Genomic DNA, 16222 nt, shown 5'->3' with positions numbered 1-16222 from the left:
CATGAAAGTTCACCAACTCATTCTTTTTTTTAAAGAGAAAAAAAAAATTCAAAATAATAGGAGGGTAACAATAGTTAATACACTGCATATGTTACCTTTAAATTACTCAAAGTACAAGATATTGGCATTTAATTGTCCAAACAGTATTAGTACAAACCTTTCTTTTCAATGAACTAAGAGAAAAGAACTATTTTGTGTGTGTGTGTGTGTATTTTTCCTTTCCCTTCCTTCTTCTTCATCCCAGCTTCTTTCCTTTTGAAATTTCTTCCCATTTTGCAATATCTGTCATGCATTCTGGATTTTATTCACTGTTTCAGCTTCTCACACGAGCAAGACAATGCAATGTTTACACATTCGTATCTGGTTTATTTTACTTCTGAGGAGGGTCTTAAGGTGCATCCATTTACTTACAAAAGTCTCCAGTTAACCCTTCTCTTTTTTTTTTTTTTTTTTTTTGCGGTACCGGGGATTGAACTCAGGACCTTGTGTTTGCCAGGCAGGTGCTTGTGCCACTGAGGTATATCCCCAGCCCCTGGTTAACCCTTCTTTATGGCTGAGTAATACTCCATTGTATAAAAAGATATCTTTTTATCTATTCCATAGTTGACAGGCATTTGAGTTGTTCCCAAAATCTCGCTATTAAAAATTATGCTGCTATACACGTGTGTACATCTATTGCCGTGATACAATGTTTTTAATTCTGGGAAGATACCCAGAATGGGAATAGCTGGGTCAAATGGGACTTTGAATCCTAATTTTTTGAGGAATCTCCATGCTTATTTCCACAATGGTTGAACTAGTCTACACTCCCACCAAGAGTGCAAAAAAGGGTTCCTTTTTCCACACAGTCCCCCCAGCATTGGTTACTGGTTGATTTTTTTTTGGTACCTGGAATCAAACTCAGGACCTTGCTCTTACCAGGCAGTTGCTGTGCCAATGAGCTATATCCCCATGCCCTGGTTGATTTCTTGGTAACAGCTATTCTTGCCGGGCATGATGGTGCATGCCTGTAATCCCAGCACTTGGGAGGCTGAGGCAGGAGAATCATTATAAGTTCGAGACCAGCCTGGGCTACAAAGTGAGCTCAAGGCCAGCCTGACCTGCATAGTGAGAACCTGTCTCAAAAAGGCCAAAAAAAAAAAAAAAAAAAAAGGAAAAAAGAAGCCATTCTTTCCAGGACTTTTTATTCATAAAGTCTTTGCCTACATCAATGTCTTCAAGAGTTTTACCGATTGCATCTTCCAGCAGACTAAATATTTCTGTTTTAACATGTAGCTATTTGATCCATTTCGAATTTAGTTTAGTACACAGTGAAAGACATGGGTCCAATTTTAATCTTTGGTATGTGCAGAGCCAGTTTTTTCAGCATCATTTATTATTATTATTATTATTATTATTATTATTATTATTATTTTGTCTTTTTGAGACAGGGTCTTGCTATGCAGTTCAGGCTGGCCTTGGGCTCACTTTGTAGCCCAGGCTGGTCTCAGACTTGCAAGGATCCTCCTGCCTCAGCCTCCCAAGTGCTGAGATTACAGGGGTGTGCCACCACGCCCAGCTACTAGCATCGTTTATTAAAGGGCTATCTTTCTTCCAATGACTGTGTTTGGCACCTTTGTCCAACATAAGGTCGCTGAGTTATGTCTGAGGCAGGAGAATGTTTCCGCATCTTCTAATCTGTTACACTGATATTTGGGTCTGTTTTTTTGCCAGCACCAGGCTCTCTTTAATCACAGTAGATATACAGTGTAATTTCAAGTCAGGGATTGTGATGCCCCCTGCCTTGCCTTTGTTGGCCAGAATTGCCTTTGCTATTCTAGGTCTCTTCTGGTTCCAAATGAATTTTAGAATTGTTTTCTCTAATTCTGTGAGATGTGCTATTGGTATTTTGATTGGAATTGCATTAAATCTGTATAAGAGTTTTGGAAATATGGCCATTTTCACTATATTGGTTCTTCCTACCCAAGAGCAAGGGATATCTTCTCATTTTCTGATCTCCTCTTCAATCTCCTTTTCAGAGTACTATAGTTTTCAATGTAGAGGTCTTTCACATCCTTCATTCGATTGATTCCTAGGTATTTCATTTTTTTGGATGCTATTGTGAAAGGAGTTGTTTCCCTTCTTTCTCTCTCAGTGAGTTTGTTACTCATGTATAGGAAGGCTATTGATTTTTGAGTGTTGACTTTGTATCCAGCTACAGTACTGAATTTGCTGATTAAATCTAACATTTTTAGTGCAGTGTTTGGGGTCTTCTACGTAGAGTATCATATCATCTGCAAATAATGATAATTTCACTTCTTCCTTTCCTATCATTAGTCCTTTTATTTCTTTCTATTGTCTAACTGCTCTGCTTAAAGTTTCCTAGAGTATGATGAATAAGAGCGTAGGGAGTGGACATCCTTGTCTTGTTCCTGATTTTAGAGAGAAAGCTTTCAGTTTTTATCTATTTAGTATGATGTTGGCTGTTGGTTTATCATAGATGGCTTTTATCACACTGAGATAAAAACCATCCATTCCAATTTTCTATAGGGTTTTTATCATGAATGGATGCTGGACTTATTCAAAAGATTTTTCTGCATCTATTGAGATGATCATACGATTTTTCTTCTTGGTTCTGTTAATATGGTATATTACATACACTGATTTAGGTATGTTGAACCATCCTTGCATCCCTGATATGAATGCCACTTGTCATGGTGTATACTCTTCCTTGTTTCTTTTCTTTCTTTCTTTCTTTTTTTTTTTTTTTTTGTCTTTTTGAGACAGGGTACTGCTATGCAGTTCAGGCTGGCTGTGAGCTCACTTTGTAGCCCAGGCTGGTCTTAAACTCACAACAATCCTCCTGCCTCAGCCTACTGAGTGCTGGGATTACAGGCTTGCACCACCATGCCTGGCAGTATATAATCTTCCTGATGATGTGCTACATTCTGGTACCCAGTATCTTATTGAGTATTTTTGCATCTATGTTCACTAGGGAGATTAGCCTATAATTCTCTTTCTTAGTTGGATTCTTCTCTGGTTTTGATATCAGGGTAATGTTTGCTTCCAAGAATGAATTTGGGAGTATTGCTTCCCTTTCAATTGCCTTTGAGAAATAGCAGTGCTAAGTCTTCTCTAAATTTCTTGTAGAGGGGTTAGGGATTTAGCTCAGTGGTAGAATGCTTGTCTAGCAAGCTGGAAGTCTTGGGTTCAGTCCTCAGCATCAAAAACAAAAACTAGAACTCATCTGAAAAACAAAAAACCAAAAAAAATATTCTTGTCAAATTCAGCTGAGAAGGTCAGGTGTGGTGGTGCACACCTCTAATTCCAGCACTCAGGAGGCTGAGGCAGGAGGATTGTTATGAGCTCAAGACCAGCCTGGGCTACGCACTGAGCTCAAGGCCAGCCTGAACTGCACAACAAGACCTTGTCTCAAAAAGACAAAAAAAGAACCGGGTGTGGTGGCACATATCTGTAATCCCAGTACTCTGGAAGCTGAGGCAGGAGGATCATTGCGAGTTCCAGACCAGCCCGGGCTACAAAGTGAGCTCAAGGCCAGCCTGAACTGCATAGAGAGAACCTGTGTCAAAAAAGGACAAAAACAACAGCAACAACAACAAAAACAACCCACCCATGAATCTGTCAGGTCCTGGCCTTTTCTTTGTTGGTAGTTTTTTTTTTGCAGTTTTTCTGGTTTTATTTAAGTACAAATAAACATGCACACGAGCCATCTACTCGTCTTCTTCTTTGCTGCGCAGCCTGGTGTTGGGATTGGTGACTCAGACGGCTAGCTGGGCCACTCTCCATGATGGCCTTGCAGTTCTTAGGGGAGACACTGTGAGCAATTTCCACGCAGTAAGACTTGTTGCACATCAGCAGCACCTCCAGCTCGTTAACGTTGTGCACCAGGAACTTCCAGAAGCCACTGGGGCAGCATGTGCCTTGTCTGTCTGTTGCTTTCATAACCTACGTTGGGCATCAAGATCTGGCCCTTGAACCTTCTCTGCAGGGTTATCAATGCCTCCGGGTTTCCACCAGTTGTGCTTAATTTTGATGTCTCAGTCTGACTGGTGCCAGATGAACTTGGTCCTCTTTTTGATGATCTTGAGCTTCACGAGGGGTCTGAGGGCCACCATGGTGCCGAGTCGGAGATGGCTGCCACCTCTGTAGGCAGTGCCGAGGAACAGACTGTTGGTAGGTTTTTAATTACATCTTTAATTTCAATGACTGATATTGGTTTATTTAGGAGTTTTGTATCTTCTTGATTCAACTTTGATAATTCTTATGTATCAAGGAATTAGTCCATTTTTCTGTATTTTTCATCTTACTAAAATACAAGTTTTCAAATTAGGTATGGATGATCTCGATTTCTTCAGGATCTGCTGTGATTTTTTCCCTTTTCATTCCTAATTGCATGGATTTGAATAATTTCTTTCCTGTTTTGTTAAGGTTGCATAAGGGTTTGTCGATTTAGTCTTTTAAAGAGCCAATTCTTTGATTCATTAATTCTTTGTATTTTTTTGTTTTTAGTTTCCAATGTAGTAATGTCTGCTCTGATCTTTATAATTTCCTTCCTCCATGAGCTTTTGGCTTAGCCTGCTCCTCTTTTCCTAGAAGTTCGAGGTTCACCATTAAGTTGTTTATTTGCACTTGCCCTGATTTCTTGATATGGGTATTCATCACTATAAATTTCCCTCTTGGGTATGCTTCCACTGTATCCTATAAGTTCTGATATGTTGCACTGTCATACCATTTAATTGCAGAAACTAATTTCTTCAATTTCATCCATAACTCATTTGTTGTTCAGGAGGGTACTATTTAATTTCCAAGTGTTTATGAAGTTCTTATGGTTTCTTTATGCAACTGATTTCCAATTTCATTGCACTATGGTCTGAAAATATGCATGGGATAATTTTAATTCCTTTGCACCTACTTAAGCATGTTCTATGGGCTACTATGTGGTTTGTTTTGGAGAACGTCCAGTGTGCAGCTAAGAATGTGTATTCTGATATTGTGAGGTGGAACATTCTCCAGACATTTACTAAGTCCATTTGTTCACAAGTTTGGTTCAATTCTAATAGTTCATTGGTGATTTTTTGTCTAGTTGATCTGTCTTTTTGTGACAGTACTGCGATCTCCCAATATAATTATGTTAGTGGTTGTTTGATTGTTCATGCCCATTAATATTTGTATACAGTTGGGTTCATTGGTATTTGTTGCATATGTATTTATGATTGTTATGTCTTCCTCTTGGATTGTTCCTTTTATAAGGATGTAATGACCGCCTTCATTTCTCTTAATAAGTCTTGGCTTGAAATTTACTTTGTCTGCAAGCAGAATAGCTACCCCTGCTTTTCTGTGGGTTCCTGTCACATGGAGTACTGTTTTCCATCCTTTGACTTTCACTCTACAAATTTCTTTTTGAATTACATGTGCTTCTTGTACACAGCATATTGGATCTTGCTTCTTCATCCATTCTGCCGTGTCTTTTGACTGATAAATTGAAGCCATTAACATTGACGGTTATAACTGATATGTACTGACTTCTCCTTGTCGTTTATTTTCCTGTTGTTGGCTCCCCTTTTCTCTCCCTCCCTCTGTTGAATTGTTTGCCTTGCCTGGTGGCTTCCTTCTGTTGGGGTTCCTGGAGTTGTAGTCCTTGTTATCTCTTTCTAGAATGTCCTTCAAAACATTTTAGAGTGCTGGATTGATGGTCATAAATTTCCTCATATGTTCTTTGTCATGGAAGTGTCTTATTTTTCCTTCAACCTTTTTTTGGTACTGGGAATCAAACTCAGGACATTATGCTTGCCAGGAAGGCACTGTGCCACTGAGCTATATCCCCAACCCCATCTCCATTAGTTTTGAAAGATAATTATTTGGTGTACATCAAATTGGGTTTCAGGTTGTTTTCCTTTAGAACTTCAAATACTTCAAGCTCTCTCTGACTTGAGGGTTTGTGCTAAGAAGTCAGCTGAGATTCTAATGGGTTCTCCCTCATAGGTAATTTGTTTCTTTTCCCAAATAGCTTTTAAGATCCTATTCTTTTTCTGCGGGGCATGGGGTTTTTTTGAGACAGGGTCTCACTATGCAGTTCAGGCTGGCCTTGAGCTCACTTTGTAGCCCATGCTGGTTTCAAACTCACAGTGATCCTCCTGCCTCAGCCTCTGGAGTGCTGGGATTACAGATGTGTGTCACCACACCCAGCGTTAAGATTCTATTCTTGTGTTGAATTTCTAGAACACTGACTACGATGTGCTTGGCTGTTGATTTTTTTTGTTGTTCTTGTTGATTTTTTTGATTGTGGATAACTGGATTTCTACATGCCTCACTCACCTGTATGTCAAATTCTTTTTCTCTATCAGGGAAGTTTTCTGCCATGACGACTGTGAACAGTTTTTAAATATCATACCAAAGCATCTTTAAATCTGTCATTTTTTTTTCTTTTTTCTCTTTGCAGTTCTGGGGATGGAACCCAAGGCCTCACTCTTGCTAGGCAAGGGTCATGTCACTGAGCTTCATCGCCAGCTCTTTTAAAAAATATTTTGAGGCAGGTTCCAAGGAGGATGTCTGTCCTGGGACTAGACACCCTCATCCTTACCCTTACTCTCATCCCAGGTGCCTCCAAAGAGCAACTTCTGCTGTGGGTCCTGCATACAACACACTACTTTTATAATCAGAAACCATTTTTAAGAAAAAAGTGGCCAGGGATGTAGCTTAGTGACAGAGCATGTGCTTAGCATGCACAAGGCCCTGGGCATGGGCCCCAACACTAAAAAAATACAGAAGTTTCTCTTTTGGAATACTGTGTGTATTTGTTTGCTTATTTATTCATGTTTTTTTTTTATTCCGGGGGGGATTACAGGTTTTTGCTATGTAGTATAGGTTGGCCTCAAATTCTCAGCAATCCTCCTGCCTCAGCCTTCCAAGTACTAGGATTACATGCATGTGCTACCACTCCTGGCTTAGAATACTGTTTTAAAAATCTTTTTAGGATTGGCCAGGCGTGATGGCACACGCCTGTAATCCCAGCACTCAGCAGGCTGAGGCAAGAGGATCACTGTGAGTTCGAGACCAGCCTGGGCTACAAAGTGAGCTCAAGGCCAGCGTGAACTGCATAGAGAGACCCTGTTTCAAAAAGGCAAAAAAAAAAAAAAAAAATTCTGAGGGGTAGCATAATAAACAGTTAAGAACCCAAAGTTCTACTCAGAATATAGCCTAAGAATGTCAACTGTGGGGCTGGGGATTTAGCTCAGCCGCACAGCGCCTGCCTGGCAAGCGCAAGGTCGTGAGTTCGGTTCCTGGTACCGGAGAAAAACCAAAAAAAAAAAAAAAAAAAAAAAAAAAGAATGTCAACTGTGTAGTTAGGGACACTGAGAAGACTTGACTACCCACCAGACATCTAACCAGGGGCCACGGTTCAATCAGCTAAACTAAATCTAAATCTACTGTTGAGAACCCAGAATGGGGAAACTAAACCAGAAGCAGCATTATGATTTAAGAAACAAGGAAAAATAGTTGGGTGTGGTGGCACACACCTGTAATCCCAGCACTTGCAAGGCTGAAGCAGGATTGCCCTGAGTTCAAGGCCAGCTTGGGCTTCATAGTGAGACTTTGTCTCAAAAAAATCAAGAAAAAAAGAAAGAAGTGAGTAAGGTCAGGAGTAGTTGTCATGGGCATTTACAAGGCAGGCGTGAGAGTAAAAACATACACGAGGGAGACAGGAGGCATGAAAAGAACAGATGCAGAGATGACTGAGGGAGACCAGGGTGCTGTGGGAGCAAAGACCTCAGTTTTTAAGGCTCAATTATTTCTAGTACTCCTAGTGACCAACAATATTCTTTTTTGTTTTTGTTTTTTCCCGGTACCAGGAATCGAACTCGTGACCTTGCGCTTGCCAGGCAGGCGCTGTGCCACTGAGCTAAATCCCCAGCCCCAACCAACAACATTTATTTCTCTCTTTGACTTTTATTTTTTTAGGCTTAAGTGGCTCTGATTTTTATTTTTTTAGGTTTAAGTGGCTCTGTATTTTTCACGCCCAGCAGAACCCTAACTAAAATATAATTCAAGCTTGAAATGTGTTTTAAGTATAATTAGGTAGGATGACTTTGTTTTAGGTGTTAAAAAAAAAAAAAGCACACTATAAGCATACCTAGGTTGAAACAACATTACTTCCTGGAATGTTCCTTCCATGTACAAAGAACAAGGTAACAATGAAGTGACTTGTTATATGAAATTATTTTCAGCTGGGCATGGTGGCACAGGGCTATAACCTCAATACTTGGGAAGCCGAGGCAACAGAATCTTAGTTATAAAATGACTTCAAGCTGGGCGTGTAGCACATGTCTGTAATCCCAGCACTTGGGAGGCTGAGGAAGGATTGCTGAGTTCAAGGCCAGCCTGGGCTACAGAGTTCAAGGCCAGCCACAACAGCACAGCAAAACCCTATCTCAAAAAAACAAAAAACAAAAAACAAAACATAAAAACAACTTGAAAGCAATCTCAAATACACAGTGAAATCCTGCCAGGAAAGGGAAGAGAAATTTTTTCTCAAACCCAAGAGAAGGGCTCTACAGAGCCTACAATAAATGTGAAACTTTGCCACTGTTTAACAACAAAATAACTATGTTTCTTTGTTTATTTTTGGTAGTGGGGATTGATGCCTGCTACACAAGTGGTGTATCACTGAGCTATATCCCCAGCTCTCAAGAATAACTCAAGTGGTTCACCTGTAGACTCCTTCTTTATGAAAATAATCAAGGGCAGGACTGGCTATTTGTTAACAAAAAAGAACTGTGGAGAAAAAACTTCAAGGAAATACTTTTCAGATGAGATACATAATGAAAGCATACCACTATTTGATCTGCCAGACTACTTTTAAGTATCTTGCAAAGCAATTTCTGCTACTACAGAAATATTAATGTACCCCCACCCCCACCATTGAATACCTTGAACGTTTTGTCCCAAAACTTTCACGTAGTTCTGATCCTTTAACACTTCCTGGTCACCTTCCTCCACATTATATTCCTGCTTCTTTAATATTTTTTGTGGATTGACCAAAAGCTGAGCTCGCTCCTTCTTTAATTTAGTGCCTAGAAAAACATCCAAGGAATTAGAACATAGCAGGCATGCATCTTTCCTAAGAATTAAATTTAAGTAGGTAAATGAACTTGTACAACCTAAATGGTCATTACATAGAAGCTGGGAAAAGTGCTTTCCCTTTGAGTAACAGTCTTGACCTGCTGGGTATGGTGGTACAAACCTAGAAATCCCAGCACCTGGGGGACAGGTTGAGGCAAAAGGATCAAGATTTTGAGACCAAAAAAAAAAAAAAAAACAAAAGATTTTGAGACCAGCAGAGATCCAGTCTCAAAAAAAAGGAAGTACTGACAGTGAGTTTATATACAGTAATTGAATTAAAAAAAACAAAACCTTGAAAATCTTTCTTTCTGAGGGTCAAAGTAATCAAAGTAATATTTTTGTTTTGTTTTGTTTTTTGTTCTTTTGTTTTTTTCTGGTACCAGGAATGAGCTCATGACCTTGCACTTGCCAGGCAGGCGCTGTGCCGCTGAGCTAAATCCCCAGCCCTTAAAGTAATATTTTAAATTACAATGGTTAGTTATTATTTACCAGTACAACAGAGAATTTTCCTTTCAAGAAGGCTGTATTTTAAATTTTTATTAAAGGGGCTGGGGACTTAGCTCAGCGGCACAGCGCCTGCCTGGCAAGCACGAGGTTGTAAGTTTGATTCCTGGTACTGGGGAAAAAACAAAAACAAAAACAAACAAACAAAAAATTTCTATTGAAGTTTTAAAGACGTCCATAATGGTACATACCTGTAATCCCAGCATTTTGGCAGGCTGAGACAGGAGGACTACAAAGCCAAGCCCAGCCTGGGCAACATAGTGGCTCAGGGAGACCATTTCAAAATTTAAAACAGTTAAACAAAAAGGGCTAGGGATTTGGGGGTCAACCCTCAAGTCCAGTCCTGCCCTCCGCAAAAAAGTTTGAAATAAGTAAATGAAAAATCAGTTTTTTAAGTCTTATTAGATCAAATAATTTGCACTGTATTTTCAATATGAAATGTTACAATATTTTCAAGGGCGGGGATGGTGACGCATGCCTGTAATCCCAGCACTCAGGAGGCTGCGGCAGGAGGATTGCTGCGAGTTTGAGGCCAGCCTGGGCTACAAAGTGAGTTCAAGGCCAGCCTCAACTGCATAGCGAAACCCGGTCTCAGCCAGGCACGGCAGCACACACCTGTAAACCCAGCACTTGGGAGGCTGAGGCAGGAGTATCGTTGCAAGTTTGAGACCAACCTGGGCTACCAAGTGAGCTCAAGGACAGCCTAAACTGCATAGCGAGACCCTGTCTCAAAAAAGACAAAAAAAAAAAAAGAAACCCGGTCTCAAAAAGACAAAGAAAAACAAAAGGTATTTTTAAAAATGAAATGACCCATAAGCATCTCAATACAATCACTCAGTACCTCCTTCTCTATCAAGAATATGATTAAGAACATCATCATCTCCCACAAATTGAACCTCCAGCATCTTGTCTTCCTTTAATTCCAGTTTACTCATCATGGCCAACCTAAACAAAAGCAATAAACCAATATGACAAAGAATCCACACTAACTGCCATATAAATTAAACATCTGCATAATAAATACATAGTATTTGAAAGTAGGGAGCAGGGCATGGTGGCATGTGCTAGCAGTCTCAGCTACCTGGGAGGCTGAACTGCGAGGATTACTTGAGCTTAGGAGTTTAATACCAGCCTGGGCAACACTGGGAGGCCTCATCTCAAAAGAAAGAAAAAAGCAAGAAAAATATATTACCATTACTGTATCATTATGGTTTTGATTGTCAGTAACTCAATAATTTATCTGAACAGGTTAAGAAGAGATGCCTATAATTTGCAGAGCTAAATCCAATTAAGGTAACCAGTATATAATCTCAGGAAAAATTCTGCTTAAAAAGACAGCCTAACCTATCAGTTTAACAACCACATTAACAGAAACAGACACCAGAGTTTAGAAAAGAGATGGTCAACTTATAAAAGTTTGGTGGATTTTGTATGTGTTCACTAGAAAGATGCAGTTCACGGGGAGTCTGTGACAGCAATGCTGACCAAGCTGGATCAATAACCCTCAAGGACTACCCCTGTGCTGGGATTCTGATTCCGGCTTTCTAGACATCTCGGTAACTCCACAGTAAAAATGAAACTTTTCAGCCAAGAGATCTACCACTAAGCCACATTCCCAGCCCTCTTCTACACTCTTACAAATCGTGTTTTTGCCTTTTCTTTTGACAAAAGGAACTACTGATGATAACTCAGGAGTAGTTATTTGTATGCAGATAATTAAATGTAACCAAGTCTTCTGACAACTGGCAAACAGAAATTACTTGTTTCTGTTTCATTTACCTTTTAAGGTACTACATATTCTGCAGCTGGAAAATTTAGACAGTTACCTATAACTGGAAAAATAACTCAGTCAGTGTTATATATAGCAAATGAAAGCAAGAAATCCTTGAGTGTTAAAAAACAAGATAAGGGGCTGGGGATTTAGCTCAGCGGCAAAAGCGCCTGCCTGGCAAGCGCAAGGTCATGAGTTAGGTTCCCGGTACTGGAGAAAAACCAAAAAACCAAAAAAAAAAAAAAAAACAAGGTAAGTAAAGGTCCTAACGAAGTTGTTATGATGATAGGATAAAACTATCTTTACCTTCTGGCGAGAGTCCATGCTGCCAGGGTAAGACATCTGGGCAGGGTAGGAAGGGAAAGAACACAACCAAAGCACTTCCTATTATTGTAGGAACATGAAAAGTACTATATGCTCATTTACTCCTCACAACCTTATGAGGTAATACTTTCTACACATAGATAAAAAATACTTCATAATTTATATAAGCCCCGTTAGTAAAATGTCCTCTTGGGCCATTTTTCTAGTCACCACACTGCTTTCTGTTGGGGAAGCTAGGCTATTAGAGAAAATATTTAATGCATTTATGTGATTTTTTTTTTTTTTTTTTTTGGTATTGGGAATCAAACTCAAGACCTTGCGCTTGCCAGACAGGCACTGCACCACTCAGCTATATCCCCAGCCCCATAGTTGTATAAAATAAATTAAGAATTTCTTCCTATTTGTATAAGATACATAGGCTTTTTAAAAATTTTTAAAACATTGTATTTAATAAGATTCTGGCAATAGTTTTATGTAACAAGATACAGCATACCAGACCTGCCACTCAACTTGTTCATAAGTCTCAGCTTCAATATGAAGTTGTTTAAAACAAGAACTCAAAACCTGCTTTTTACATGCTAAATATCTTGGCAAGGGTGCCATTAAACATGAACTTGAGACAGTAAGAATAAAGAGTTAAAAAAGCTAAACATTGCAGCCTAAACAATATTCATGCAAAAAAATAAAGTAACTATTTTTGGTTACATAGAATGTTTGGTTACATAAAATGTTCCAGACCGGTTAAAACTTAACAGTATAAAACATGCATTTTGGAATCTTTAGTTATTAAGTTCAAAAAGTACCAGTGTCTATATGATACAATTCTCCTCCAAAGCCAAAGTATAGTAAAAAATTAATTCAAATGATATAATACATTCTAAACCTGAAAAACATTCAGTTATTATTAATGTGGAGGTAAACACAGAGCTTTAGGGCCTTTCTTATGCTGCAAAGGGTTGTTTCTCTGGTTCACTCAAAGCAGCACATGACAAAGTCTACAGATGTCATTAAGCTCAGTAAAGGACAAGACTGCTTGTACCCAGCTCTGACTTTCCCAGAAGCATGGCTACTGCATCCACAAAAGGAGGTATGAGGATCAAAGGCACACTATTCTGCTAGCTAAAGAGATAGCAAACCACCTCTCCCTCTACCCTAAAAGCCCCTTCCTGAGGTAAATAAAAAGTATACAGTGGGGAATAATTAAAATACACTTATCTACAGAGTAAAGATTTCAAAATATTAATGTAACCCCTACTTTAAAAAATTTAACTAGCCATTTGGTCATTTCTGATTACATCTTAAAGATGTATCCAGATTTAATTTCTGTTGATTCATCACTAGATACTTCCAGTCAAAAATGTTAGCTTTCTTTCCAAATATCTTAACCATGAGTATGACTGCAGTGTGTTCTCCCAGGTTATCATGCACTGGAGGGGAAAAGGTAGAAGTTCAAGCAGCAGGCAACAATTATGGCCCTTTCACACAGTGGCATCGGAGTGGCTATTGAATAGTCCAGGAACAATTCTAAAAACAAGAAAATTCATGCATTTTAGTAAATATATCATAATTTTCACAGTTGAAATTTCCTTAGACATTGCACTTTCTTCACAGGGGAATCCTGGTTTTTGTTAACATTATGGTGAGTCAGGACTTGATCTAGTAGCCCTCTTTTTCTTCTGTGTTTCTTATGCTTCTTTTTCTTGTTTTTTTTTTCAGTTGCTTTTTCTCATTCTTCACTACTTTTCTTCCTTTTTTGCTCATACCTCTTCAGTATAATCTGATTCTGACAAGGACTCAGATGATAAGGTTTAACTTCAGGTTACATCTTTCTTTTTTGGGTAAGTCCTTTAATATCCTTTTCTTTCTTTGTTGCACTTTCTGACCTCCTTTTCTTTTCTAAGCTATCCTGTCTGACGCAGTTTCTGACAGGGAGCTTTCAAAAGATTTATGTGAACGGTTCTCCTTTTTCTTTCTCCTTTTTGCTTGCTTCTTTTCCTCATCCTCAGAATCTGAAGAATTGCTGGAAGAATCAGAGCTTGATGAAGATGAATACCTACCAGACTTTTTTCCTCCTTCTGTTTTTTTGGATGAGCTCTCGTTTCCACTTAATAATTTCTCCCTGTACTTTTCTAGTTCTTTTTTCCAATTCTCATTTTTTTCTTCAAATTCAGCCAAAGCCTAGAGCCTTTCTTTTTCTTTTTCAGTTGCTTTTTTACTTCTTCAGATAATCCTGGAGTGTTATCCCCAAAGACTGTACTGGACCCCTTGATTGGGCCATTGTTGTTGGATTCACGTAGGTCACCTGACTGTCCTGTTTCCCCATGGTGCTGGACGGATCGCACAGTAAGACTGTGAAAGACAGACCAGGCCAAGAAGCAGCAGAGACAGGCCTGCCACAAGTCCTTCCCATAGGTTTTTTTTAAGGAGCTGCATGTCACACTGTATTAGGCAGTGTGTACACTACCTCATTAAATCCTTCAGAGTCTACCAGGTAAGTATTTTGTGTATGTGTGTGCATAATTTCTCCAATTTACAGATAAGTGAGGTTAAATACTAAATATGCACTAAAATTCACACAATTAGAAAGTGTGTTAGGGTGAAACCTGACTTTAACTGATTCCTAAATTCCTGATCATTCTATTACACCATATACCTCTCTCCTAATATTGTTCAGTGGCATGAGCACCTGCCTACCAAGCATAAGGTCCTGAGTTTGATTCCTGGTACCAAAAAAACCCCCAAACAAACATATACCTCTCTCCTGCCGCTGAACAAAAATTTGGTAATCCTAACTACTTACTTGTTCTGACCTCTGGAAACTATTCATAATATATATGTCTAATCATTTTTTCCATATCAGTACTTCAAATATCCAGATTTATACTGTCGCAAATTTCCGGATCATCAGGTTAAATGTCACTTTTTTTTTTTTTTCTCCTTTTTGAGACAGGGTCTCACTACGCAGTTCAGGCTGGCCTTGAGCTCACTTTGTAGCCCAGGCTGGTCTCAAACTCCCAAGGATCCTCCTACCTCAGGCTCCTGAGTGCTGGGATTATAGGTATGCGCCACCACACTCGGCAAATGTCCCTAATTCTATCAAGCATATTTCAAAGAGCATGGCCAGATGCAGCATAATCTACATTATTTTTACCTAATTATATACTGCTGCGTTCTACAAAGAATTTCAATCAGTGACGACGAGCAACTGCAATGAAACAAAAGGGTAAAGTTCAAATACTAAGGAAGAGTCTGGATGGCAGAACAGATAAAGAAAAGTCAAAAATTAAAGTCACGCACAAACCTTTTGGCTCTGAGCTCTGTAGCAAGCCAAGAAAAAAAGCAAAGGCATGTTACATAATTCTCATTAGTAGCTGGGCGTGGTGGCGCACACCTGTAATCTCAGTACTGGGGAGGCTGAGGCAGCAGTTGCCAAGTTCGAGACCAGCCAGGGCTACAAAGTGAGCTCAAGGCCAGCCTGAACTCAGAAAGACCAAAAAAACCCAAAAATTCTCATTAGCAAAAGCTTAGCAGTTCTGGGGATGGGGGCAAGGGCAGGGTTTAGAGGAAAGTTCATAAAGAAATATTCTAGGCAAGTGACCACTGCCCTTAAGCGATTTCCCAGTGGCGGTTTACATAAGAATTGCCTGGACAGAGGCAGCTTGACTCACTCAGGTCTTGCTGCCAAGTTCAGAACAAACAAAATCATCACAACTGAAGAAATTTATAGGAAGACCTCATAAGAAAACTTCATTCCTTTCCAACAGTTCCTGAAAAGTCACTACCTACCCATCACACAATAAAATGAAAATATGCATAGTGACCATCTTGTCCTTCAAGGCACTGCCTTAGATGTGTTTACAGGTCAATTCCTCTCAAGGAATTAAAAGGGCATAGATGCACCAAGAGCTATCAGTAGCACAGTTCCCTCGAGAAACAAAGGATCGAATGTAATTTTAAACCATGTACTCTTTCTAAAAGAGATATAGATTAGTGACTAAGCAGTAGTACCAGGTAAGGTGGGTTTAATTTCAACTCCACACTTTAAAGCCGGATGACTTTGTCCAAAGTCATGAGGATGAAATGTGACCATGCGTCCGACACCCTGAAAGTGCTCCTTAAACATTTTCTATTGTCGGTATTTTCCCTCCGACGTCCAACGTGACCGTGCAGGCCTCTTGCAGACCTCTGTGGCTCATGCCCCACAAAGCAGGAAAGTGCCCAATGGATGACGAACGGTGTTCAGTGACCAGCGCAGGGCACCAAGGGGGTCGTGTGTAGTCTTCAGATTGCAAATTACCTGGGGGAGGTACACGGGTCACTGAGGGTCCCAACTGAAAAACGAAAATCAATGTCCACACGCTTTCACAGAGCTCCACCAACACGTCCGGGTCTGCAGCACCGCACAGCGCCCGTGGGCGCCCGGCGGCGGGGCATCGAGGTGCTGCTCGGGTTGGCGCAGCGCTCCGTCGCCTCCCACAGGACCCGGCCAGCCGGGTCGCCCCT

At 39.9% G+C, this 16222-nt stretch overlaps 1 protein-coding gene and 2 pseudogenes across 1 annotated transcript in view; all 3 read right to left on the bottom strand.

Annotated features, from left to right (window-relative positions):
- Orc2 (origin recognition complex, subunit 2) overlaps nt 1-16222 on the bottom strand; it is a gene marked incomplete in the record, with an annotated part of 51801 nt that overhangs the window by 33892 nt on the left and 1687 nt on the right. Inside the window, 3 exon segments of the mRNA XM_005373229.2 lie at nt 8928-9071; nt 10466-10569; nt 15728-16222. Of these exon segments, the coding sequence (XP_005373286.1) occupies nt 8928-9071; nt 10466-10562 (241 nt within the window).
- On the bottom strand, nt 3651-4534 carry LOC102027926 (annotated as a pseudogene).
- Nucleotides 12146-14689, bottom strand: LOC102028253 (annotated as a pseudogene).

Source organism: Chinchilla lanigera, unplaced genomic scaffold (assembly GCF_000276665.1).
Source record: "Chinchilla lanigera isolate Chin_1 unplaced genomic scaffold, ChiLan1.0 scaffold00002, whole genome shotgun sequence".
NCBI classification, from domain to species: domain Eukaryota; kingdom Metazoa; phylum Chordata; class Mammalia; order Rodentia; family Chinchillidae; genus Chinchilla; species Chinchilla lanigera.
The sequence above is the reverse complement of the archived record's forward strand: the minus strand, read 5'-3'. Positions and strand labels throughout refer to the sequence as shown.